The sequence below is a fragment of the Schistocerca gregaria genome, chromosome 8 (genome assembly GCF_023897955.1).
Source record: "Schistocerca gregaria isolate iqSchGreg1 chromosome 8, iqSchGreg1.2, whole genome shotgun sequence".
Taxonomy (NCBI): Eukaryota; Metazoa; Arthropoda; class Insecta; order Orthoptera; family Acrididae; genus Schistocerca; species Schistocerca gregaria.
Window position 1 is genome coordinate 440,312,311 of NC_064927.1, and position 26,595 is coordinate 440,338,905.

Sequence of the window (26,595 nt, forward strand, 5' to 3'; positions counted from 1 at the left end):
TTTTCGTCCTTCTTTGGATAAGAACTATTTTTTTATCGTGTCATTTGCATGTTTCAAACGGTTAACTGCAAATCAGTTGCCTGCCAATGCAGAACTGCAGTATGGTACGTGCAGATGTGAAACTTTCACTCACAGTAACAATATATTACCATACGATACAGATGTATTTTACAGTACATGCACTAGCTGTACGTTACTCTGCCTTGTAAGATTTTTCAGTGTGTGAATGTTTTGTTCCCGGTTTGTTACTGTTTTGACATGCAACAACTTTTCTGAAGGTATTTCCAGTCGAACATTAAAGTTGTGTTGCGCTGTACTGTGACGGTATGGATCAATAAAACTTTTCTTCTGGTTCAAAAATGGTTCAAATGGCTCAGAGCACTATGGGACTCAACATCTGAGGTCATCAGTCCCCTAGAACTTAGAACTACTTAAACCTAACTAACCTAAGGACATCACACACATCCATGCCCGAGGCAGGGTTCGAACCTGCGACCGTAGCGGTCACGCGGTTCCAGACTGTAGCGCCTAGAACCTCTCGGTCACTCCAGCCGGTTTTTAATTGGTCTTCTTTTATGTTTTTATGTCGGAAAATGAGAGATAATCGATTTTAAATAAATATTAGCCACAAGAAAACAGTTTCTGGGACTGAAATGGCGAAGTATTTCCTTTCGTTTATTTCTGGACCAAAATACATAGTTCTCTGCGTCCCATTTCAACTGTCTGCTGCTTTATATTAGGCACGAAATACATTAGTCGAAGGTCCTTGAGAAATATAGTACTGACGTTACTTTTAAGCGTATTTTGTGGCCTGTGGCATGACTCTGATATTTTCAAATGTCTCGGCAATACAGTTCCGTGTTGGAGAAAATGTCAAGAGAATCTGCGAGTAAGAAAAAGATTTCTCTTGTCGCACACAGAAAAATATGTAATAGCGTGAGTTGGAGACACCTGGAAGAAGTAAAACGACCGTGAGAGAAACAACTGGAAAAATGAAGAAGTAATTCGAAAGGAGACAAGAAAACAAACACAAGCCAGGAGATAGTAATAAATGGGCGTGTTCGGCGTCGGAGAAACCGAATAATGTGTCTAAGATATTTTATATCCCTTTCTATTTGCACTCGTGTCAAATGTTGAAAAATACAAATTGCCGCACCCGTCGAGATAGTCCTTGGATGGCGGCTGCAATGAAAATCGGTTTGTAACGACCGGCACGACATCGATAACGCGGCGAAGGCCGACTTGGATCTTATGCAGCACCCATTCGCTAAGCACGAGGGCGACTCATTTTGGTCCCGTTTGGCACCAACAGAATTAGACCTAGCACGACCACTGTGTCCGGGATACGACCGTAGAAGGATTTCTAATTAATTAGCGAAAGAAGCTAGAACGAAACTGGAGAGAGCAACCTTTGGTCACTTAACGGATGTCATTGCAGAAGATTACAACCCTGTCCATTGTAACATGCAAGTTTAACATTATAAACAACGTAACGAGTGAAAAAAAGAGGGTATTCTGAATTTTTCTACAGGTAGGAGAATTGCCAAAAGCAGGTTTTCTTCAAGAATTATGATCTAGGTAAGCAACTATTCTCGAACCAGGTACCTGGGCTACCACGTACTATGTACTTCATCCTAGTATAACAAGAGTTAACGAAGTTAACCTGACCCGGGGAAAGAAGCTGAGGGTAAGGAATTTCGTGTAATTCTTTGTCCGCTCATTTCGTTCTCCGATATCCCGCCAATACTGCCAGTTCTGAAATACTTGTGTAGCGAAACAGAAATATTTGCACAAGCAGGGCACGGCAGAAGGAGGGAGGAACCTCACACGCTGTCGGGGCCAGTCGAACTTTGACTAGGAGAAATCCGCGGACAGCTGTCGGGAAACTGGCGGCTTAGGTTTGTTGGCGCTAGCCAGGAGATCAAAGGCTGTCTGCGGTGTCGCTACGACCAGGTCCCACTCGCCCCGAAATAACAGAAGATGCGCGCGCAGGTCCTTCGCGTAGTGTATCCCACAGAGACTGCTTCCCTAAGGACGAGCTTCCAGCGGTGCGTACAGAATAAGAGCGCCATTCAGTCGAGATACCTTTGTTGCCCGCTGTTTTCGCGGCTACGTGCCAAGTGGCAGTTGCCAAAAAATTTGTAAACGGAGAATAAAGTCATATAAACGACAGGGTTCTTCTGAGAGCTGCGAAGAGCACACATTGACAGTGCATCTCAGGCTACTGGTAAAAATCTAGAGACAATTAAAAAGAGAGAGAGAGAGAATAACGCCTACAACCTGATATAGACAGCGTTTAATATGAAATTATGCTTCCGCCAACAAACAAATATAAATTTACACATTTTTTTAACCAACAGAATTTTTGCTCTCCTGCTAATAGTCTCGTTTCTCGACATATCTTGTATATTCAAATCCGTCATTAGTGTATGGTGCACACTTCATTCTCTTACACCGTAGTTTTCAGCCTGTTCCGACGATTCTTAGATTGATCACCTTACAAATAAACCGCTTGTAAGGTTAGTGGTCTTCTGTTGACATTTTCCTGTGAGTACTCTATGATCTCAAAGTTATTGTCCTCTAATACGTACAGCTGTCGTACGTTTGAAGGTAGATTTCAACACTACGGTGCTTTACTAGGCATGGTCCTGCTGTAGGCGGTATGTCATTACCTTCCTCCGACCTTACAACCGACTTACGTAGCCAGTTTTAACATGACACCGAGTTTTATCAGGAACTTCTAACAACATACTCTAAACTTAGTTTATTAGTCTGTACCTGTGTGGATTGTAGCGTTCAATGAAACTACGGTTGTCATACCACTGCTGCACACACGTGAAGCTCTTTCACCCAATCATTATTCCTAAAAAAAACTGATAAATCCAGGTAACGATGATGGAGTTGGATAGCGATCATGCACCTTTCTCTCTAATGTGGACGATAAAGCCTCAATAGTCCTGAGATCTAAAGACTGTGGTGGCCAGGAGAGATGCAACAATTCATCTTTGCTCTCACAAAGCCAGTCCTAGACGATGAGATCCGAGTGATCAGGGACCCTAGCGTCTTGGAACACAGCATCACCACTGGGACCAAACACTGTGCCAGCGGATGGCCTGATCAGCCAAAGTGATCACGTAATCTTTGGCACTAATGCGATCTTGCAGAGTAACCGAGGGCCCATGGAATACCTGGATATGGCGTACCAAATAATCACCAAAACACAGCCATGTCTCGCTCTTGGGACGTGAACTCGACCGGAAGTTGGAATCACTTTGAAACAAGTGTCATTCGACCACATGACATTCTTCCATTGCTTCAAGGTCCAGGTTTACCTGTTACGGGCATTTGAATCACTGATGAGTGGTTTCGAAATTCCATCTCGGTCTGCTGTCACCTGTATATGGAGCTCCTCTCTGGCTCTGAGCACTATGCGACTTAACTTCTGAGGTCATCAGTCCCCTAGAACTTAGAACTAATTAAATCTAACTAACCTAAGGACATCAGACACATCCACGCCCGAGGCACGATTCGAACCTGTGACCGTAGCGGTTGTTTTGGTACTGACACCGTTCGCAACATTCAGTTCTGCAGTGGTCTTTGCAGCTGCCGTCCTCTTATTTTGCGTCACAATCCTCTGCAATGATCGTTTGTCTCGATCACTCAGCACACACTTTCGTCCGCGTTGTGATTTGGCGGATGATGTTTTCTCGATTTCGCTGTATGCGATACAAATCTTCAATTTGATGTCTTTTGAGCACCTTGGCTACATTGTTAAGAAGCACCCACCATAAGATAATCAACAATTTGCTCATGTTCGAATGTACTGAGCTACGACATAATGCACTCACAACTACACAGAAAACGGGTCTGACGACGACTGACAGTTGCATAGGCGCCGTTCGTGGTCAAATGCAACAGCACAATCTGCAGGCTTTTCTGGCATCTGCGTTTATGCTCAAGCATGCGTTTCTCGCGGTGTTTCGGTGTTTTCGTCCACCCCCTGTAGGAGGGAAAGCCGTGCAGCCTTCTGTCGTATCTCTATGCGTACCCAGGTGTGGGAAAACTTCAACCAATTTTGCCAGAGAACCGAATCCACAGTTATCAATCCAGCGTGTGGATTCGTTTTGGATAACATTCACCAACAAGAAAATTAACGGCCTAGGTGTCAGGTTGTAGCAGAAAGCAATCATAGTACACAAGTATTTGCCAACAAAAACAAAATTATTGTCGTAATTACTTTTAAGAAATAAAGCCAAAGGCCACTGAAGATAAGTCTTGTCGAAAGTAGTTATTAGTTTTTGCCACAGCATAATTATTAAAGTCGGCATTCATTACTTGTACCCAGCTTAAGAAAAGAAAAATATGACTGAAACCCTCTGAGACAAACTCCTGAAGATGGGGAAAGTTAATAATTTGTCCTTCACGTTTTACTCTTGGAAGCTCTTGTATCTGAAAAATAATTCGTATTTGGGTAAGGGTATCAGGTGTCAGGGAATATTCTCAAAGGTTGTTTTGCTTGTTTTAGGCGAAAGCCCTAACACGGAAAGAATAAGCGAAAGCGTTTTAGATCGTTCAGGTGCAAAACAAGCTATAGGCTGGGGAAATCGCTAAACCCCCAATAAGTGGATCGCTCTTTGCCCTTCTTAATTACCGCAGTAAGTCACACAAGCAAACGAAAGGAAATCGCGACGGAAAACCTGCGAAAGGCGGAGGCGCGCGCACACTGGGGCCGCTCCCAAAGGGCGCCAAGGAAAACATTCTGCGTTTGAACGAAGGTGAAATTTCATTCGCAAAGTCGAGCAGATTTTTTTGAATAGATTATTTTCAAACGTCATTGGTCTCCAGAGTGAGTATTCGATTAAAAAGAAAGGGGAAAAAGGAAACGGGGAGCCACGGGAAGGAGGTGATTAATTACGGGCAAAGCGAAGCGATGCGTGTGCTCGCGCCGAGATCAAACGTACGGCGCCTAAGCGGCAGCTATTCCGCCCGCGGTTTGGAAATAAATTGGGAGGGGCGAGGGGCGGACGGGGGTTAAAATGAGTAACGGACGCGTCCGAAATTTATTGGCACGTGTTCAGAGATCAAACGGCCGCGGAGCCGGCCCGCTGTGAGAAGCGCAATTCGATCTGTGTCGCGACCAGAAATAAGACGAGACGGAAACGACGCTTCGTCCCCTGGCGACACAAAGTTTTGTCAGAGCTGCTGAAACGGCTGGTTACACGGTAAAGAGAATGAAATAGTGCTAATCACCAACGACAATATATTTCATGGAGCATCTCTCACCACAGCTAGTAAATTTGTCATTCGACCGGTCGATATCACCATGTTGAAAACCGTATCCATCCGATACGAATTTTCACTATAATTACTCCGCCGGGATTCGCACACTTCACAAATTGCGAACAATATTTATGTTACACATATGCGTTATATAACCGTAACAATTCATAGCAGGAATAAGCATTGTTCTAGCATTAGGCTTTTTCAAAAGTGTTGGATATGTTCCGATGCAACTGGACGATAATTCGACGGAAACGGGGAAGGGGTAATTTTATATAGAGTTTTGGAAATAAATTGTGGACGCATACTGGGTTAAAAAGGGTAATATGTTTCTGGATTTCTTGTAGTGTCCATGTAAAGTTAAGAGAGCAACGGAATTAGGATTGATAAGTCGTAAAAATTTTAGACTAATGTATAAGAAAGCTTATTTACCAAAGAACAATCATTAAAGAGCCATATGTTTTCAGAGGTTATTTTATTTGGTCGACCTGTTACAGTCTCATCAAGGCCATCTTCAGATCCCTATGCATTCCATGTGACCCTATGCACTCACTGTGCACTCTATATGAATATCGGCCTGAACTGAAGATGGCATTAATGAGGCGCCGAAACTTCTGAAAACCTTAAGCTGCTTGGTGATTTTTATTTGCTAAATATTGACAGGCCGCTGTCCCGTATCCATGATGGATCAACAGACACATACAACCAGACACAATTTAAAAGAAGCAAGTCTGTCTTGTTTTACAGGACTCTTTGAAAGAGGGAATATAAGTGAAATAACTGAAGCACCACAGCAGATATCTGAAGCTGACAGAACGATAACCAACAAATGGACGTGCTAAACACTCGTAAATGCTCTAGCAACCTCCACTCTAAATGTGAACAAAAAGTGACTTCAGACTACGAATAAATTTTGAAAACGCGTACCACATTTGTCTCTTCATCAAATCATATATGGATGCGTTTTTAAACCAGATTTATACCTCAAGTAACAATTAATAATGCTCTTTCTAAGTAATGTGGCTCTGAATTAAATTAAGTTATTGAAATGTGACCTTTGGTATCACACTCTTTCATTTCTGCTAATTACTATATCAATAAGCAGCCATAAAAATGGATTCTGTTGAAGATGGTCTTATAGCCTTAATACCCTTCTTACGGGTTGCAACTGCGGCGTTTTCTATACGACTGTCTGCATATAATACTGGAACAATTCGCACAGGCTTTCACATGATTTACAAAGAAAGGCTCACGCAGCGATGTGAAAGTAGAGGAATATTTCTTCAGGTAGGCCTACTTTCTACGGAGCAAAGAACAAATCTGTACGAGGGTTGGGGGCTGAATAGTATTGTTAGATAATTTAGAAATGCCATGACTTCTCAAAAAATGATGATATAAAAATAATTTTCGAAAAACAAATCAGATTTGTGGAAAGAGAATGCACAATTTAGTTGTAATTATTAAAGTGTTTTATTTTTTAGTATATATCATAAATTTTATTTGTTACAGTGGTCTCTGTAAGGAAAGTGGTTACAGAAAAATTGTGTAGGTTCTTTAACAACCACAACGACGGGATCACCGCAGATAGTTCGGAAGAAAATTTTTAAAAAAAAATCTGAACGTAATTTGGTGTTCGAAAATGTCTCATTGTTGGAGTCTCCGTGAAGGGTATTTTTCATTTATAATAAGAAAACTATACACGACAGCTGCAGAGGATGACATATCTAACACAACGAGTTTCTTCGTAAAGATACCTTGTTGTCAGAAGTGAGGTTTCAGCGGTTTAAATTTCAAACTCGCATCGGTCCTGATTCATAGGTGACGGGCCCCTACACTGATTTTCCCTCTCATTTGTGCTTGTTACTACTTGTGATAACTCCTTCTATATTCCATCACCCAACAGTTTTCAGTATCACTACGTTTCTGTTGCTTTGTTTTATGATATTTTCCGAGGTGCAAACTTTACTTGTAGTAATTCTTTCCTTACTGCTCTACCGCATTCTGGGCTGTGTAGGTATGTTTTGCTATCCAAAGCATATTTCTTTGGGAAAGGTTTTCGTTTCTAGATTGTTTTCATCATCGAGTACTTTTAGTGATGAGATTGGCCATCTTGTAAACAGCAAATGGAACTAACGAAAAAATGGCCATGACAGAAGAAGCAGACAACTGCATCCAGTCGTTATTAACACTACCGATTATTTTGGCTTCGCTGTTCAGTTGAAAACAAACCCGAATAAAGGTTAGTCGCTGGATGAGCAGAAAGCTGATTACTTGGTATATGATAGTATGCCGCCACTGGACTGAAAATACTTGGTATATGATAGTATGTCGCCACTGGATTGAAAAAAATGTCGATCTGGTTTCCTAAGAAGAGTACTAATCGCTATATACAAATTTTCATAGCGCTGTAAATAGCAATCGGCATGATTATCGCTTCGTAAATCTGACAGTTGGTTGCTCAATCTCTTCTTCTCTTCTAACACGGATCCGTCGTTTACTTTGTTTTCTTAGACAATTTTGGACTCCCGATGTATACTTCCGAATTACAGCTAACGTCCTGTAAATTCACGCACTTCTTTGAATTCTTATGACGTTATTTTTTCACTTCGAAAGGCTTAATACTACTGTGCGACAGTGAGATATCGTACGTAATATTGTTGTGCTTTACAACTCGAATTTTGATTTTGCATTAGTACAGACTATGAAAACTGGGTGTGAAAATTGTCTACAGTTGATTTGAGTAACGCAGCTGTATTAATGAATATTTATTTCTACAGCACATTCCGACGACTGAAGAAATTGTTCCCGTCGGGAGAAATAGATATGAGAGAGCCTATTCAGCTAGGCACCAGGAAGAATATCCGCTACTCTAATTTTACAAGTATACTGCACGTATAATCTTCGTGTTCGAAGACGGCGCATGGTATATCTGTACAATTCGTAATGATAGAGCACTGCGAAACTGTTACTTGTACATTATTGAACGCTGTCGATCACTCTGGGAAAAATCTCAGCAATCAGCTAAACGCATTCTATGGGTAGTTTAGATTAACCTTTGAGGAACAGTATGCTCCTGCCGGTATCACTTATTCTTTTTTGCTGCCGTAGGTGTTATTGGTGGCATTAAGACGGAAGCTTCACGCTGTAGAAAAACAGAAGGGCGACCGAAAGCCGAGTGTGAAGTACGAATTGGGAAGCGTTTGCAGGAGGAGGAGGAGGGCGATACATTGGCCCGCGGTGCTGACAGCGGCCGCCGCTAGCTCAACAAACAGAGGCGCGCCGCTGAGCGACGCCGACGCCCGCCCCGCCGAAACCGCCACCGCAGACGGCGGGGGCGCCTGTCCGCCCCCAGGGGCCGCTCTCGCACCCGCTGCCGAGCCTCCACATCGCCATACGGCTTCCGCCAACTAGCTAAGATTCGTCTAAAGTACTGGAGACAATAGTGCCACACTCATATTTTTCTCGAGAGAAATATTGCAATAAATATTTACAACGCGTGAACATCACAAAAGAAATCGTGTAGACTAGTAGCGAAGCACAGATTAACGGGGTAGCTAGAAAATTAGACTGGCAAAAATCGAGAGGATAAGCTAACAAATGTTCCTTAAGTAGGCAGAACGAAGAAAGAAAGGAAGAGAGATTTGTCAGCTCTATCCTTGGGTGTGATTGCTTCAACACACAATCGCCCTAAAAGACATCTACTCGTAACAACGCACGCAAGTAAGCTAACCTCCGCAATTAAAAAAAAAAGTGAAACAAAGTAAAACTTTTCTAGGGAAAATATTTTTAAAATGTTTACCGCCACTAACGCGTAAAATGACCTAAACGTTTCCTCCGTGTTTACTCACGAACGATAATTAAAAATCCGCAAGCTGATTGTAACAAAAATCGCATCAATGCTCGACATATTCAATCGCTTTGAGAAGGATGCATAAGGTAAATAATGAAATATGAAAAATTTATGTAAAAAAATAATAGATTTGTAATCACTGTCTTACTAAGTCACATAAAAGCTAAGATGACTAATTAAACATGCGCAAGAATGTGCGTTGTACTACGTAGCAACATGAAATAATACACACATCACAAGCGGTCTTACCAAATTTAGATACTGACGTACAACGAAATAACGAAACACCAATATTTTATAGAGAGAAATTATGGAAATGTCAATGCTCTCGGATAGTGGGATAAGCAATAATAGCAAACATCTTTCCTCGCACGCCTAAATAGTTTTTAGAAACTGGCTTATTACCAAAACTTCAGTATTTTACGTTTTGTTAAGTAGACGACCATTAGATACGAAGTAAAACACGAATTCCGTTACAGACTGCAAATAAAAATGTCAAAGAGACGAGAAAAGTCTATATGTCATTTCAATTTGTAACATAAATTTTACAGAATGGAATATGTCTATCCACTAAAAACGATATGCAGGTAACATACCAGTTCTATGCAAAAGAAGTGAACAAATAATTAACTGGGAGCTAAAATGCTGCTAACTGTATTGACAAAATTGGAAGCGACTCATCTCAAATGTCGACGTAATTCAGAGAAATACAACACTACATTTGTCGTGAAATCGTTCAACTCTGATGGGAAAAAAATGCAAATAAACGGCAATAGAACGGTTGTCACGGAAAATAACATCTTTTACGTATTATTATGTCCCGCAATGTCACAGGTAAACTAATGCAAATTTTGTGGTCTCGTGATCTGTGGGAAAACCATTGCAAGTATTAAAAATGGTGCTAAAACTACAACAGTTGTCCTAAACAAATACATTGTTGTTATCTGTGAAAAGAACGTCTTTCCGTCACGACGCGACTGGCTGTGTTCTAAGATAAAAATAAATTTTCTATCACTTCATGATTCTTCAGAGGCATTGTGTTCTTAGCTATTTTTTTTATTTTTCGTTCGAAATATGTGTTCCCACTGGTGGTCTTGCTGAAATAATATTCTCACACAACAAACGAGTTACCGAAGTGTCATTAAAAAATAGCCTCAAAACACGACCTAGAAGAGAAATTTGTCACTTCGGTTAATGCTACTGTAGATATGCGAATATTTTAGTTTAAGCCTAGCCACAGGCCACTCAAAAATGCTTTTTGTTTTTTTTAGTAAATTTTTCTCAGACCTGTTATAGCAGAAGACTCGTGAACTTGAGTTTTAATCAAAGATCGAATAATTTTTACCAAAAAATTATTGGCCTTGGTCGAGCTTCCAGAGTCTAGCGCTTAAATAGATATAATGTCGAGTCTCGCTTCAGAGAAAGAAACGCCTGTGAAACTCAGTTCACGTCAAACAAGAAGGAAACCGCTTCTAGCTCCTACCGCGTATACTGCACCGTGCGACCGCTATTTTCGCTAACAGCATTTCTTAGAAAAATGACTGGTCGTTGTGGAGTGGCCAGAAGCATCGCTCTTGTAGCTATAATTGTACACCAGCGGGATGCCACACCTAACTACTAGGGAGAACGGCGTCTCATGGCGCGACACGTTCTTTCCGAAGAAACAACGGTTCGACGAAGCTGTCACCTGAGAAAGAGCTACGGAGGAAAAGTGGGCCGACGGTACAAAACAGAGATCGCTTGTAAGCGGCGACTTAACACGGGCGCCGCAACGGCGAGATCTTAACGCGTGTTCGACGGAGGTCTGTTCGGGCCAGAACCGGTTCGTTCTGCGGCACCTCGTGCCGGCTGTTGCCGATAAAACTGGTGACGCTATCGGCCTCAGTGTTCTGATACAACAGCAAAGAAAAAAAAAATCGAGAAACATGCGGAACGCTGAGGAAGGCGATCGTAGAGGCCTGACACTTGGTGATAATTCCGTCGCCGTTAAAACTGTCATAAGTTCTGCCAGCAAAACTCAAACTAACACGCTGGAATAACTGTAACACGTAACATCTGATGGATGGTACGAGACAGAATGTTTTTTTTTTTTGTGGGAATAACATTTTGCTACACACCCTGCGAAATATTTTTTTTTACTGCGTCAGTTGGCACGTACTTCGAGTGATGTTCCGCTTATAGTGAAGACTTAACAGGGAGAAAAGCTAATAATGCTCCAAGATGAGGATATATAGCAAATCCCATCAGGAGAGTAAAATTTACGCTTTTTTTGGCTCGCGAGAGAACAGGGATTCCGAAGTCACTTCCATATTGAACGGTTGACAAGCATGTGACAGACGAAAATTCCTTGAACACTGGAGTGCGTCACGCACTAGTAGCAGTCCACGTACGCTTTTTACTGCCTGACTCGAAGGGAAATAGTTCCGCAAAATTACACAAGTGTCAGAACCACTGCAAAGATACTCGTTTATTGCGTCCAGCAATATTCCACGTATTTCGTCAAGTGCGAAAAAGTAACCGTCGCATGGCTACTTAGGCAAAAATTAATAGTTTCACTAGTTCGGTTTCACAAAATGGATTTAAGGTTCCAGAGTATCTGTTGGCTCTTTATCAACTGTCAGTTCCTGCACCGTTTAGAAAGTATCAGATTTTGACATTGCCGCTTTCACTAATGAACAAATTCTGAAACAACTGCAAAATCTTGAGTACTGGTTTTACTTAGTGAAGAGACTGGTTTTGGACACGTTTTGTCTGTTTCAGTACGCAGACACATCGAACAGTACAATAACAATTATAAACCGATCTGCTTAATTCGACGCTCGCGAATAATTACTGACAGTGTAGAATAATGTCATTCACCGTCACACGCTTGAAGTTCTAGTGTTGCGGTAGTTAGCGTTTCAGCGTCAAGCCAAAAATCGCAGTCACTGCACAAAGGCGATTGTCGATAGTAACAATCTGTAGTAGCCGTCTATTTCTCCTCTTTGTGGGATAAAAAAATCGTGTGAGGCAGCTACATCTGTAGTTAGCTACAAAGGTTATTGTTTCAACGTCAAGCCAAAAATCGCCGTCATCGCACAAAGACGATTGTCGATAGTAACAATGCTGTAGTAGCCGTCTATTTCTCCTCTTTGTGGGGTAAAGAAATTGCGCGAGGCACATTTTTTACGTCCACACTGCAGCGCAAAAGATAATTCTCAAATACCTTTAATAAAACCTTTCATGTTGTACTGGGGTATTTTTAATATATACTTATAAAACTTTGAGTGTCACGTAATTTTTTATGAAATGTTCGTCAAAGAGTTATGATAATGGAATACGGGGTTTTTGTCATTCACGTTCTCGTCTCGATACTATTGTGGTTTACGGAAGAAAATTATTTTTAGCGCATAGGAGTCATACATCACCTATCCAGGTAAGTGGTGAACAGTGATCGTCACAACGAACAGACACCGCATTTTTTTCTGTGGGAGTGCGGAAAGAAATAGTAGTAGTACTCGGGTAAGTGAGGGAGAACGAGAGGAGGGCAACACTTTTCGGTACACGACGCTGTAAGCGAAGCAAGTGGGTGTGTCACTTACCTGTTGCCAGAACTGCGCCAGCAAGTAGATGCGCTCTTTCTTGAACAGCCAGTCCATAGACTGCATCGCCTGAATGTCCATGGCTGGCGTCACATCGAGCGTTGTCCCGAAAATTTTGGCTCCTTGTGCGGCGCAGGTGGCCGGCGGCAGGCAGGGCTGCGACGTCGGGGTCGTGGCCGCCGCCGTGGTGGCCGTCGTGGTCGTGGCGACGGAGGAGGTCGTGCCGGGGGCACTCAGCGGGCGCTCCGCGGGCAACGCCGGCGGCGGTGGCAGTGGCGCATTCTTGTCCGCCGTGAGTCTGTGCTGGAGGTGCGCGCCTGTCGCCGGGGGTTGGGGCCTTCGCCAGTCGCACAGCTCCGCCAGGTTCCGCAACGGCGAATACGACGTCGCGATAGCCGACGAGCGCAGAGGTTCCGTCAGGACGGCGCGCTCCAGCGCGGGAGGAACGCCCGTCTGCGGCGCTACAGATTACACGACGGCGCGGAGAGGTCTCCCCTCTCGGAGGTAAATATAGCGCGCCGCATCACTTATCTCGCTCTGACAGCGTTTCCGACTCATTAAAATATTACTTCTCCGTCGGCGTCTCCTCTCCAGCTTCCTCTGTTCGGTGATCCAGCTCCCAAACAGTCCCACATACACCACAACTGCAGTGCTCTTCAGTGTCTCCTCAAAACAGTCCACCAAAACACGCACACACAGAAAAAACGTATATGGCGAAGCAACAGAACAGGTTCGCGCTAACACGACGTGACACTAGTTCTCTTATCTGCGCACAAGCAATAACAGAGGTGCACAGTACTGCCAGCTCAAAAATTCTGAATTCGTTCCGGCTAGGCCGTCGTAGATTTCGTTACAAATCTGCCAGCGCGCGTATATCGCGTGATGGTCGTTCGAAAAACTTGAGGGCGAAATAAAAAGGAGGCAGAGCGTCAGAAAATAAGTCTCGTTCGCACGCGATACGCGGGAAGCAAATGCCGTGTTTTGTTCACTCCCTGGCCTAATCACCAAGGACGGGTGTCGTCTGGTATTACACACACACACGCACACACCTTATCACAAGTTTTCTCCCAGAATGTTGTCAATTCACGCCACTTCTTCGCAGTCTTTCTACTATTCAGTCTTCTTGTAAAGCTTTGTAGATCAGTTCCAACAAATAGACTTAACAGTTTGTTGCCAATATACAATCCAAATACACTGTCTACCGACTAGGATTCGGTCACTAATTAATATTGTATAAAAGTCATCAATGAAAACAATTAACTCTAATGATATGCTGCGTTTCTTGAGATCTTTCTCCGGAATTAGGGATAACAGAGCAAATGCGTCACACGAATAGACTATCGTGATTTTTAACAACACACACACAACAGTATTCCGAACGGAACTTATCGGACGTCCTCTGTGACGAATCAGAGGTCCTATCACAGAGTTTCCTCAAAAATTAGACTACGAAAACGGCGGGTGCTCGGTATATGTTCGTGAGATGCACACTCGGAAGCACATGCAACACAAGTGGTGACTGGGCAGACGTCTGCTGACGGATTCTCGTGTCCACCTCCTGGTGCGTTCGCTGGCGGTGGCATCGCCCGAATCACTCTGCGTCCGACAGTCGCTCCTGGCAGCTGATGTCCGTAGATCGTTCGTCCGAAGCGCCGAAACTCGTTTGTACACTGAGACGATCCGCAGCAGGACGCGTCGTTGCCATGACAACACCAGTCCGGATGATGAAGTCTCCGCCGACTGGGAAGAACTGAGCAGGAGACGTTCGCTCCGTGTTGTCTCAGTTGACAGTCGACGTCCGCGGAACCACACGCCGGAAGAAGGCAGCGGTGTGAATCTCGTGGTCTCGGCTTTCCAGGCAGACGAACTCGAGGAGAGGACAGGCGAGGGGAAAAAAAAGTTAAGTGTTGGTCGTAACAGTCTCTCGTAATGCAGACACGTGACGTGAAAAGCGGAGGCACGTGCGTCGAGGAAGGATCGTCCGATCGTGAGCTCTCCCTCCCTCGGACTGAGAGCCCGAGCGGCGCGCCTCTGCCGCTAGGGTGCGGCGTGGTAGGGGACGCTGGCCGCGTGGTGGGGGATACACGGCGCCGCGGCTGCCGATTGGTGGGGATAGGGGCGCGGGGGGCGAGGAAGGCGCACCGAGCGGCGGTGGGGGAAGCGGCGGCCGGGTGGTGGGGGGGCACCAAACGACACGCCCGCCACGGGTGCGCCTTGCCGGTGCTGCCACGCCGCGGACGCCGCGAGAAACAGGCCCGTCGCGATAAGGCCCCACCACGGCGGCCCGGCTACTGCAAGGGCGGGGATGCCGACGCACAGTAGTGGGGGGCGGTGGCGGTCGCGCTGTCCGAAGCTCACCTCGCTCGGCGGCCGCGTGGTAGCCACGCGGGCGTGCCGCCCTCTCACGCACAAAAAAATTACTAGTTTTCCACCGGCCACGGCCGCAACAACACACTCCATCCTGCAGGTTCTGAGGGCGAAGACGCTAACGTCTGGGAACTGAGAAAATGGAATGACAAGCGCGTTATGTTCCCCCCTTACATACCCTCGCATCGTCATGCGCTGAGTTTAAATTGGAAGTAGCATATCATGCAGCGCCTGTCGCATTTCAAATACGACTTTGTGACGTTGAGTATCCCTAGTTACAGTACCGAAATTCTTTGTAAATTCTATGCAGCAAACTTTGAGGAATATTGGACTGATGGTTATATCCAGACCCCACATCATTCGGCATTCATTGTCAAGTTTATTGCCAGTTTGCTCATTGGTACACTTGTTGTATGAGACGAAAGAGTTCTTTGCCGTACACTTTTTCTCCGAAAGTTCACTTCTGCAGGCCGTTCTGGTGACGTTTCAATGGTACCGAACATTGCAGTCAGAGGTAGGCCTACGAGTAGCTTTCATAGTGGCAGGAATGGTAGTCTGGTAATTTCGTTGCGAATCTTTCCTTTGCCACGTGCAGCTGGCGCGGCCTGCAGGTAGATTTGCGGGGTCAGCGGTCCGAGGCGCCGCAAGACTTTCGCCGAGGGACGGAGGGCAAAAAAGAAAAAAAAAGAGGAAGAATAAGGAGAGACGTGGAAGGAGAAGACCAAGACGGCGGAGGGAGCGAAAAAAAAGGAGAGCGAGCTTGGGAAGGCGTCGGTCCGCGCCGCCGCAGTGCTGCTGGAGGGGCGTCGCGACGCCGGCTGCCGGCCTCGCACAGTGCTTCGGCCGCCGGCGCCGACGCCACCTCCGTCTCCGCCGGGACACCCGCCGACGTCGCCGTAGCCACAGCAGGTGAGTGCCGGCAACCGCATCAGCGCTGCAACCCTTTTTGATTTCCGAAGCGTCACAGGGACGAGCGGTGAGGCGCCGATGGAGCGGCTGGGAGGGGCGGAAAGGGGAGGGGAGGGCGACGTCTTCGACGAGTCGGTTCGGTGTCGTTATCTGTCGCGAGACCCGGTGGTGGGGGCAGAGGGTCATCGTAGGCTGCAGCAGCAACTGGTCGCGAGGCGCTCATCTGTCCGCCGTCTCTCTCTCTCTCTCTCTCTCTCTCTCTCTCTCTCTCTCTCTTGCGACAGGGGGAACGGGGATGAGGGCGGGGTGGGCGTAGCGATGTGGGGAAGGGGAGGGAAGAAAAGGAATCGAGGGACATCGGTTACTCCGTCAGAGGATCGCGGCCAGGGCAGGAGCCACGGCGGAGGTGGAGGTGGAACGACACAGAAGGGGTTGGAGGGGAAGTCCTGTAGGGGCGGTTAAAAAAAGGGGGGAGGGAGAGGCTTTAGTAGCTCTGTATTTGTCAATCGTGTGCGCACGCGCACCGTCGCTTTCTTTGCCTTGGGCGCGTCGGTGTCGGCGTCTTCGTGGTCGACGTCACCCTCGCGATCTCGAATGTCCGCTCCGTAAGCCGACCCATGTAGACTCCTCATAACCCTCTGTTTCCTAATGACAGCTGACAGTTACCGAACGTCCTTTATAACCAATGGCAACTGCACCCTTCACTTGACTGATTATAAAGTATTCTATACCCAACCTAGTTTTCACATATGAAAACTGTACATTTACAGGCGCTTATTTTCATCTGCTACTCTTTGAGATAAGTAGGATCTGGAAAACTATGATTGCAATAAGATGCCTGATAACCTCAGTGTGAGTCGCAAATCTTTCGCTAAGTCCACAATTAATTTAACTGGGCACAACTGAGCGGTTACCTCCGGCGTCTATATTTCCACTTGTAATAGGAAATGACAATTGTTAAGATTCGTTATTCTTGAAGAATCAACTTTGCCAAGATCAGTAGCAGTAATTTCTACTACTATTGCGGGTTTCGACAGATCTACGCTGTCATAATTGGATCTTGTAACACTATTAAATGCACATGTTTTTACAACACTATGTGACTTTCAGTGTTGTAAAAAGCAATAATGAAAAAAATTACCAGCGATCTTGGCAAACTTGATTCTTCAAGAATAAAATAACTTGCAGATCATCCGCAACGGTTCACTCAATTTCAAACATATAAAATTGTAACATATATTTAATAAACGAGCTTCAGTGATCTTAAAAGGAAACGTAATGACCTCATTTATTCACGGATATTTAGTTACGAGCGCCATCAATTTTTGTGGGCATCCTTACGCAATTTACTACTGACGTGTGTAGCTCCTATTCTGATATAAAACGACAGTCGTAAGAGGCATTTAATAAACCTATTCTCCAATACAGCTTCCATATGAATGCTTTATTTCCCTTCCACAAAGAGTTCTATCATTTTATCACCGAAAAAAACGCAAACTGCGAATCCTCTACAGCGGTGGTAGTCATCAACCTAGTCGCTACCGCCTCCTAGCGGGCGCTCCAACTTTCGCCTTGGGCGGTTGGATTGAGGGTTCTAAAAGCGTTTTCATCAGGTTTTCATAAAATTCTGACTTTAAGTATTTGATAACTAATTATTATTACATGCTTTGACTTGCTGTAACTCTGCTTTATATGTTTTGTAAAGTTACTTCCCTAATTTATAAATCACCATTACTGTCGAGTCGGTGGGCGGTTAGAAAATGTCACTACTAACAGAGATACAAAACTGAGCGCTAGCTACAGCATTAATTAAAGGCCATCGTCAGAAAATAACTACTGTCTAATGCTGGCCTTGTAAGCCGAAAACTCTCTCACGAAATATATTAATACTGCACAACATTCACAATTGACGTCATTTTTTGTGTGTGGATAAAAATGAATTCTTCTGACAAACAGCAGGTGAAGTATTCGTTAACAAGAGCCATGCCGTTCTCTGGTGTTACTAGTAAGCAACTCTTTGTAGAGATTTTCTCGTCCAGTGGAGGCCAAGTTGAAAGCTCTGACAATGATGCACACTGTCAATATTTAGAACAATCGGCAAACAGTCGCGGGATTTTCGCTCCTCGAAATGTTTATTTCTCGATATGTTTCGTTTCAAGCTTTGCCACGCGTATCGAGAATACATCGTACATTATGCTCAGAAAAGATAAGGACTGATATAAACAGATACATGCAAGTTACGCGAAATCTGCTGTGATATATAAGTAACAGTAACGATTCTCTTCTAAGCTGTTAGTGCTAGCGTCTAAACGTGTCTGTTTACACAAGCGCCACAGTTTCTTCGATTTCTTTCGCTTTCAACGACACCATCTGCTGCAAACGTTGGCGGTCTTCTGGTAACGACCCTCCCGGTGTTTGAAAGCAGGACACTGGTAGAGTAAACATTCAAAGCAAAAAAGCAACTGCTTGCCTTTCATTCTAAACTTAGTTCAAACTTCACAAATAGGTTTTTTTCTGACGCATTATACAGTTTGCTAAGCGGCATTACATTTTTTGCTGGCCGTTGAGGGAAGTGTTGCTTGGCAGGATATGTACCGAAGTCTTATCAAGAAATCGAACAACATAAGTTATTCCTGACTTCTGTAAGACCACCACCAATTTTTCTTGGTATCCACGTGAGTAGTTCAACCTACAATGTTACTGAATCTATTGTCTGTGTAACCAAGTTTGACAGTAGCTTGCGGAAGTAACGATTTGGCAGGCGGGTTCAGCTTGTTTTCTGTTGTATTAGGAACACCTTAGCAGTCTTTGTTTTAAAACTACTTCTTTATCTTTAATCAAATATAGAGAATAGTATTACGTTATTTTTTCCATTTTTTAAAGACAGCGTGTGTTGATTCCGCATGCATTTTCACCAGAACTGAAACCAAATATGTCTTTAGGAAAGTCATTTCTAAGGGAAAAGTAGTCCAGTTATGAATAAATTTGGCTTGACGCTACTTCAAAAATATTAAGAAATTCCTCAGCGTAGGTAGGAGTGATGCGTCCTGAATTCCTGGTAGCTCATTACTTGTTCAAATACGCGTGCGACAACGCATCACATTGGTATTGACGCAAGAGGTGCTTTAATTTACTGGAGAATCATTAATTTGCTAGGAGAAACAGCCTTAACACGAAACTGGACCACGCAACGATGTACCCAGCGTTCGCACAACATTTGGAAGGAATTTCCAGATGTTCTGGAATATTACAACCTCAAAAAAATGTTACGACTCTAAAATCTTGCTTCAACTACTTGTCCATTGTTTTCATTTCATCAGATTACGCAACAGTTTAATAACAGGAACAAGTGGTTGCTTGCACAATTCCTTGTTTTAGTGATGCAAATAGCAACCACAAAAGGAAATTTAGTGAAGCTAAAGTAAGGTGTGAAATTAGTTATAACCAGTCCTGTGCCGTTGTGTTGTATTAGCTCCAAGTTTTAAGAGTTTCCAGAGACTACAGTAGAATGATATTTCACGCCATTCAGAAATCCATTATCAAAAACGTTTGAGAAGATTGGAGCTTTACTCTTGAGTCTTTGTCGGACTAGTAAGTGATTCTGCAATTACTCTAGATCAGCCCTTTTACGGGCCGCAGTTAAGTCGTTTTGAAGGTTCTTGGTCTTCATTTTCAACACTATTATCGATCTTTTGACCTATTTATAGGGAACAGTTATCCACTTTCCTTCCGCTTGTCGTTATAGATTTTGTACTAGCTCATGATCATATTGATTCCTGTAGACAAGAAAAAAGTTGGGAATTCTGAACTACCCACATACCCATTTAAGCGAATAACAGTAAACATCTGTAGGGAGAAAAAGGGAAACTACATTTCGTTCCAAGTGATGTGATGTTTCTTACTTTCTTTCTCCTCTGATAATGGCGTTAGTTTACTGGATGATTTTATCTATTTGGATACATTTGCGTTAGTGCAAAGTTTATTAAACACCATATTTTTCATAACTCTCATTTTTGACTGAGACATCTGGCTATGAAGATTGAAAGAAAATGTCGTTGCTGAAATAATTTTGGCATTTTGACGAATAAATCGAAAATTAAATAGTTTCTATTTTGTTAACCTATTTCCACCGTGGAAAAGAAGAGCCACAAAGGAGTGACGTTTGAGATAAAAACTGATTGTGAGATAAATATTGATTCGCCACCTGCACAAAAGCAGTCATAACTTACTTCGTAAGGACGATACAAGCTTAGCGACTCATAATATTTCCCTTAGCAACGCCTTTGTACGAGAGGAAACTCTAGACTTCTGTCGTGTATTTTGCAAGCTGCGGACGTTTTGAGTTTATCTTCTATACGGCGGTAGATTCGTGATTTACCTAGATGAACTGTTGCATTACCGGGTGCCGGGGAGCGGGTGGGGGGGGGGGGGGTGAGGGGGGGGTAGCGTTCTGTCTGCGTTACCCCAAGGAATTCAAACTGGTACATTACATTAATGTAATAATTGATTCAATTCGATTCTGTGTTATCCCAGTTTATTGTAGCCACTCTGTAGCTGCACTACATGCAACGAATACGAAGGTCTTCCGTCACTAAACACGTTCTCGTTCGGTAGGTTTCTAATGCTTTGCTGATCTCCAGAGATTGGAACACTTTCGATTTTCTATAAAACAAATACGACGGGGCTAGTGAGAAACTGAGCCAATCGCTTGTAAGGAGCTGTGTTCTTAGTAATGCTGCAGAAACAGACCAAGCTCGCGTCAGTGAGACACTGATGTCATTAGATCGTAACTCTTTATAAATGCGAGTACAACGTGGCGTCAGCGACTCACTTTCCTTTCATGAACATCTGTCGAGAGTAATTTATGTCTTCTAGGCAGTAACCATAGTTCCTCACAACTATGAAGCATAGGCGTGTTTGGAACTGAATGAAAATGATTTATAATGGAAATTCAACTTTTTCTACTAGAAAGTAAACTGACGTCGGCTGATGTGCTAGATTAAAAAAGTGCATTGCATCAGGACTCGAACTTGTGTCCTGTGCTTGCTTAGGTAGCGCTCTGTCAACTGAAGTGTACGAGAGAGCCGAGCTGCAGTTGCCATACCCTCGATTATCCGGAAGTAGTCACTTTTGTTGAACATCTTCCCGCTGTGTAATCCGCTGATTTGTGGTTCAAGTGGCTCTGAGCACTATGGGACTTAACATCTGAGATCATCAGTCCCCTAGAGCTTAGAACTACGTAAACCTAACTAACCTAAGGACATCACACACATCCATGCCCCAGGCAGGATTCGAACCTGCGACCGTAGCAGTCGCGCGGTTCCAGACTGTAGCGTCTAGAACCGCTCGGCCACCCCGGCCGGCGCTGATTTGTCTGAAACTTTTCCATTTGGCTGCTGTGCTTGCGTACGTGGAAGTGCATGTGAGTGCGATCTTTCGCGCGCATGTGTGTGTGTGTGTGTGTGTGTGTGTGTGTGTGTGTGTACGCGGCGTTTCTGTATGTTTTCACGTAGGCTCCCAAAGAGTGACTTACATTAGAAATGATCCTACTTTTTAGATGAAATTGATTGGGGGTCATTATTAGGAACCATCACTACACTTTATTGTATAACCGCAGGAAAACCGAGACGTTACATTACAATTGCTGTACGGAGAAGGAAAGTCTTTCCCCACAAAGCAAGGAATTGTGCAAGCATGCAACAGACGACCGCGCTGAATAATGGAGACTTAACTTTTAAGTCTCTATCTCTTTAGTTTGACGTTACACTAATCGTCGATAGAGTATATCAGTTTTTGAAGTCTAATTAGTGTATCTCAGTTGTTTCGTTCGTGTACGTCTCATACAATGAGATTTCCAGAGATAGCCATCAGGACTTCCTTCACAAAAAGGAGCGGTATAAACGGCCTGTTCACAAGACCGGTACGTCAGTACTAGCTTTTAACACTAGGTTGTTTAGTACTCATCGTGGAATGTTCTCTAAGTGAGTATATCATTACACATTCAACAACCGATGGCGGGAATCGTGTTTCACTAAATTGAGCTGAATCCATGGTCTGGGTTCCCTCGAGATACCAATGGCTGACGAATATTCGCTACGTAAAGCCAGCACCACTTCAGTTCTCTCCTTCCGAATATCATCCACATGGCCGCCTAGCTCGACGTTTTGCCGTCGTATTGTGTTACACAAAGACCCATTGTAAAAAGATCTCTCCTGTCGTTCCGTATACGCTTAGTAAAATCCGTATTTTTTAAGAATACTACTGTTTTCTACTTGCATTATGTTTTTAATACGAATAGCACCTCCACTGAAACTGTTTTTTATGTTTAGTAATTTTCCCACTGGTTTCGTGTACTCGCGAAATTATGATCAAATGCGCGATGTGTTGATTTCATTCCGCTACTAATGCAATGTTACATTTTGTTCTAATTCGTTGCTATTCTTGGAAGCTTTAAAAGTGAACTCTGCACAATACCCAGGTAATGATCAGATCAGTATAAAAATATTTATCAGTCTGTCACTGATGGCGTGAAACCGTGTGACACGAGTACCACCTTGAATGTTGCGAATTTTGTCAAGCAGGTTTAACAGTAAATGCGTTGTGTTCAGATTTTCCACAGAGACAGTCGTATTCCTGAATTTGGTAGCTGATTAGTTTGGGCTACTGTTGCTCTGAACCATGCAGCAAGTATCTCGCTAATTGTGCAACACATATATCGTCATTTTCGAGATAATCGTGTCAGCTATTCTGATTTGTAGCTATAAGCCTGTGCGATATTACCATCACAAGAAAGAGATAGTTATTTTATATGTACGTATTGTGCAAGACATTTTCTGGTGCGACACATTTTCTCAAGTTCCAGCGTTCATGCCCAGCTGTGTGGTGGAAGGTCACTTGACATCAGAAGTGTTAATACCGTATTGCGGTTCAAAAATCAGACTTCAACAGTCAGTGGTTTCCACTTATAAACTTCAGGTTTAAACACAAAGGAAAACCTTCGCAGCAAACACTCTGCTGCATACGCGAAATTGGAAAACGTGGGTGTAAGGAACACTTTCTGTGTTTTTTCCGCAGTAACGTGAATCCTTTATGTGACTTGTATTATAATCATGAGCCAACTTTACTTTGATGTAAATGTAGTAAAAAAGAGTTGAAAGTAAGCTATAGGCATGTGTCGGAAAAGGACTACTATAAAACCAAAGTACATATAACCAACCTAACGGAAACATGGTATTTCGTTTGGAACTGTGGAGCGTGGTTAGTGGGAATACAACTCGTATCTTGCAGGAAATGAGTTGCTAGTTTCTTCGTATTTTTTCCCAGCAATAGTGCTCAAAATCCAATTAGTACATCACGCTAATTTTTAGCCTTCAGTGAGACTTCGTAGGTGTAAGGCAGTCGTGACTCGACTAGCGTATAATTCAACTAAAAATGCACCATATGTCCGATAAAACTATTCGTTCTCCGTTTTCACTATATTATATAACCTATTAGGACTGAAGTTCTTGGGCAAACTGCCGCCGAACAAGTAATCATGTCAGTTTGTCAAGTTAACTTACAGTGAATGTATAAAGATCACAATTCAAGAAGAAAAAAAAATTGGTTTTATACAATGTGCTTACATTGCTGTCAATGTATTAGTCATTTACGGTTCGCCTATACAATAGAGGAATGTAAGTTATCTATGGCCGATAGGGTTTTCGCTGCTTAAAGAACTCACTTCAATCTGTAGTGAATCACGTCGTTTTTCCCCTTAGTTTACTTTCCACGAGGGGTACCAAGGAGTTCCAAAGGTTTTACAATTAAAGCAGAAAACTATTAACATCACAATTCTCTGTATTCTTAAAAGAAAGTTTTTCGATTAGAAACTTTTCTGCAGCTATTAGTGATTATCTTCAGTCATGCTCCTTCGATCATTATTCCAATATTTTTCTACCAAGAAGCAACGGAAGAGTCTATTAAAAAGAATATCGAAGGTTTCAACTCTTTGTGACACTGTTATGAGGTGACAGTACGCACGGGAAATGGGAAAAGTGTCGGGACTTTGAGAGCCATCTGAGGCAGTGTCTATGAACCGTAGTAGCAAAGTTTCATTCTTCCGTTTTAAAAAGAAAAATACATAGATTTCTCTTAAATGTATGCATTTGATATTTGTAGACAAGTTTCCCAGAAACGTGCACGCAACGTTATTTGTTCGAAATGGAGTCTGCGTCAATAGATGGTACATTTTTTGCTGGGTGCTTATTTCAGTTTCAAGTTACAACTGAAACCATCACTTCTTCGAATACTGCTGCCGAGAACTACATAGAAAATTTGAAAAAAAAAAAAACATATGAGATACTGGTAACATTTATGCGGATTACCGTACGTCGTATGTGTAAACGACAAACTTAGATCTGAAATTTTATTATATAGCCATTCTAAAACAAAGAACAAAATCCAGAAAACATGGACTCTGTGACAGAGCCGAATAATCAAATGAATGAAAAACTATAAAATGGTTGAGATATTTTAATGGCAAGTCTTTAGTTTCACGATTTATGTGGAAGACATTGAGCGTAACGCACTTACTGCATTACAGATGACAATGACAGCGGCGAAGAAAATCCTTACAAGCAAGCGCTAAAAAAGTATTTTCGTATTGAGCATTACACTCTACAAATGTTGCTAAGGCGGACCGATTTTTCCCCATCTGAGGTGTTTGTTTTGGATAAGTTAACAATGTCTTTGTTTTGGAAAAGGCTGCTAGAGAAATCCTCATTATAATGTGGCTCATTCGTCAAACGTCAACATAATGCAATGCCAGTATCCAGTGATATAAAAAACATTAAAACAATAAGTGCATACTTTCTTCATTATTTACGTTCCATTTGGCATCTTCAGTGTGAAGAGATGAGTGATGAATCGTTAAGGGAAAGGGTGTTTGAACAGTATAGTGCTCTGCAGATATCATGCTACAGCTATGTCACGCTGTCTCACTCTTTCTCTTTTCAAATGGCTTTTGGGACATGCCCAAACAGACATTTAAACAGTGGAAAGACGATACGACAGTACGTTGCGACATTCAATAGGAAAGCCGTACCCTGCTACGAAGTTCATAGGCTTAGACTTGCCATGCGACGGTATGCAGGCGATTTTCGTATCGATTATGACGGTATGAAGATAAGGACTACACAATACGACTCCTGGCCGGAAATCGAACCCGGCGCTTTTGGATAGAAATCTGCCGCGCTGACCCGGTGGCTACCGGGGCTGACCTTTCGTCTGGTTAGGAATTCGGTAAACCGAAGAAAACTGCTATCGAAATTCCACTTTATGCAAGATATTCTCGACTAAGGCAGAATTTAGTTGTCAATTTCTCCGAAGTACGGAAACTGAATGACCTCCAATAACTTACAAATGATTCTTCTCTAAGTAGGTCATTTTTCTCTAGAATAAGTAATAGTAATTTATATCTGTACGTGTTTTAACTCTGAATATTGTAGCACCAGTTTGCTACAACTTGACGCTGCAATGCGCAATGTGATATGTCATTTTGTTTCATTGTTTTACTTCATAGCTTGCGATAAACAAACGAATAATTTATACCCCGCTGTTAATAAATCGTAAGTACTTGATGTTTCCGGTTTCAATGGACGTGCAGATATAAAATTTTAAAAATATTCGAATAATTTCTATCTTTCCACCGACATAAAATTATTAGTGGTCGAACAGGTCCACTCACTTGATAGTTTAGATTTCTTTTCCTTATATTTATTTGATTCTGTGACTAGAAGTAAAATTTTTTGGCTGTGATACCAATTATTTAAATTCAGTGATACCAATTATTTAAATTCATAACACACAAAATTCAGTGTCATTCACCTGTGTGGAGTCCATTCTGTGCATTTTACACAGACGTAGCATATTACGATAATGTTTCTTCTGTCTTGTGTAAGTTGAACTTCAGTTTCATAATAGCACATGGCTGAAATATTTTTATGTTGTTTTCTGATGTCTTTAGATTCTTTTAAGGAAAATAAAAAGTCTAGTTTACGTCGGTAAAACTACTTGACGTAACTATCAACCACTTACTTTCACACGGTGTTGAAGTTAAATGTATTAAAGTTAACATATTAACTCCTTTCTTCCATTAACTACCGAAGATAAAATTTATTCGCACTTTGGCATCAAGTGAAACATTACTCGGATCACAAGAAAGTGAAACACCTCTGTTGGAAGTGTTCTAACAGAACGCCTTTTACCTTTGTTGGATACAGATTGTGACTCCTGAACCGGTCAATCCACAGATTTTAGAGACCATATTTCACTGGTGCTACAGGCCAGATTATAGCATTGATTGCTTTTAATGAAAGTATCTGTCTTCAATGACGACTTTTTGTAAGAAAATTACGTCTCACAATTCGGTGAATTGCGTTAGGATTAACTGGAGAATATATATTTTTAGAATACTGTTCCTCGAGACGAGATATGTTCAGAGAGACTGCATAAAATTGGAAAAGCAAGCGAAGAAGCGAGAAATGTATAAAGTTTAAGAAGATACTGGGACCAGGTAACAAGGCAGGTAAAAATTTGCCGATATTTATAAAGGAAAACGTAAAAGAAAGA

The 26,595-nt window shown here is 42.8% G+C and overlaps 1 protein-coding gene across 5 annotated transcripts in view; it reads right to left on the minus strand.

Moving 5' to 3' along the window:
* Positions 1-15,760, minus strand: part of LOC126284054 (homeobox protein cut) — a 422,426-nt gene extending 406,666 nt beyond the window's left edge. For all 5 annotated transcript variants that reach the window (XM_049982639.1, XM_049982638.1, XM_049982634.1 and 2 more), the window contains exon 1: positions 12,712-15,760. In XM_049982639.1, coding sequence (XP_049838596.1) covers positions 12,712-12,792 — 81 coding nt within the window. In that variant the 5' untranslated portion in view covers positions 12,793-15,760. The remainder of the gene's footprint in view (positions 1-12,711) is intronic.
* Positions 15,761-26,595: the final 10,835 nt, after the last annotated feature.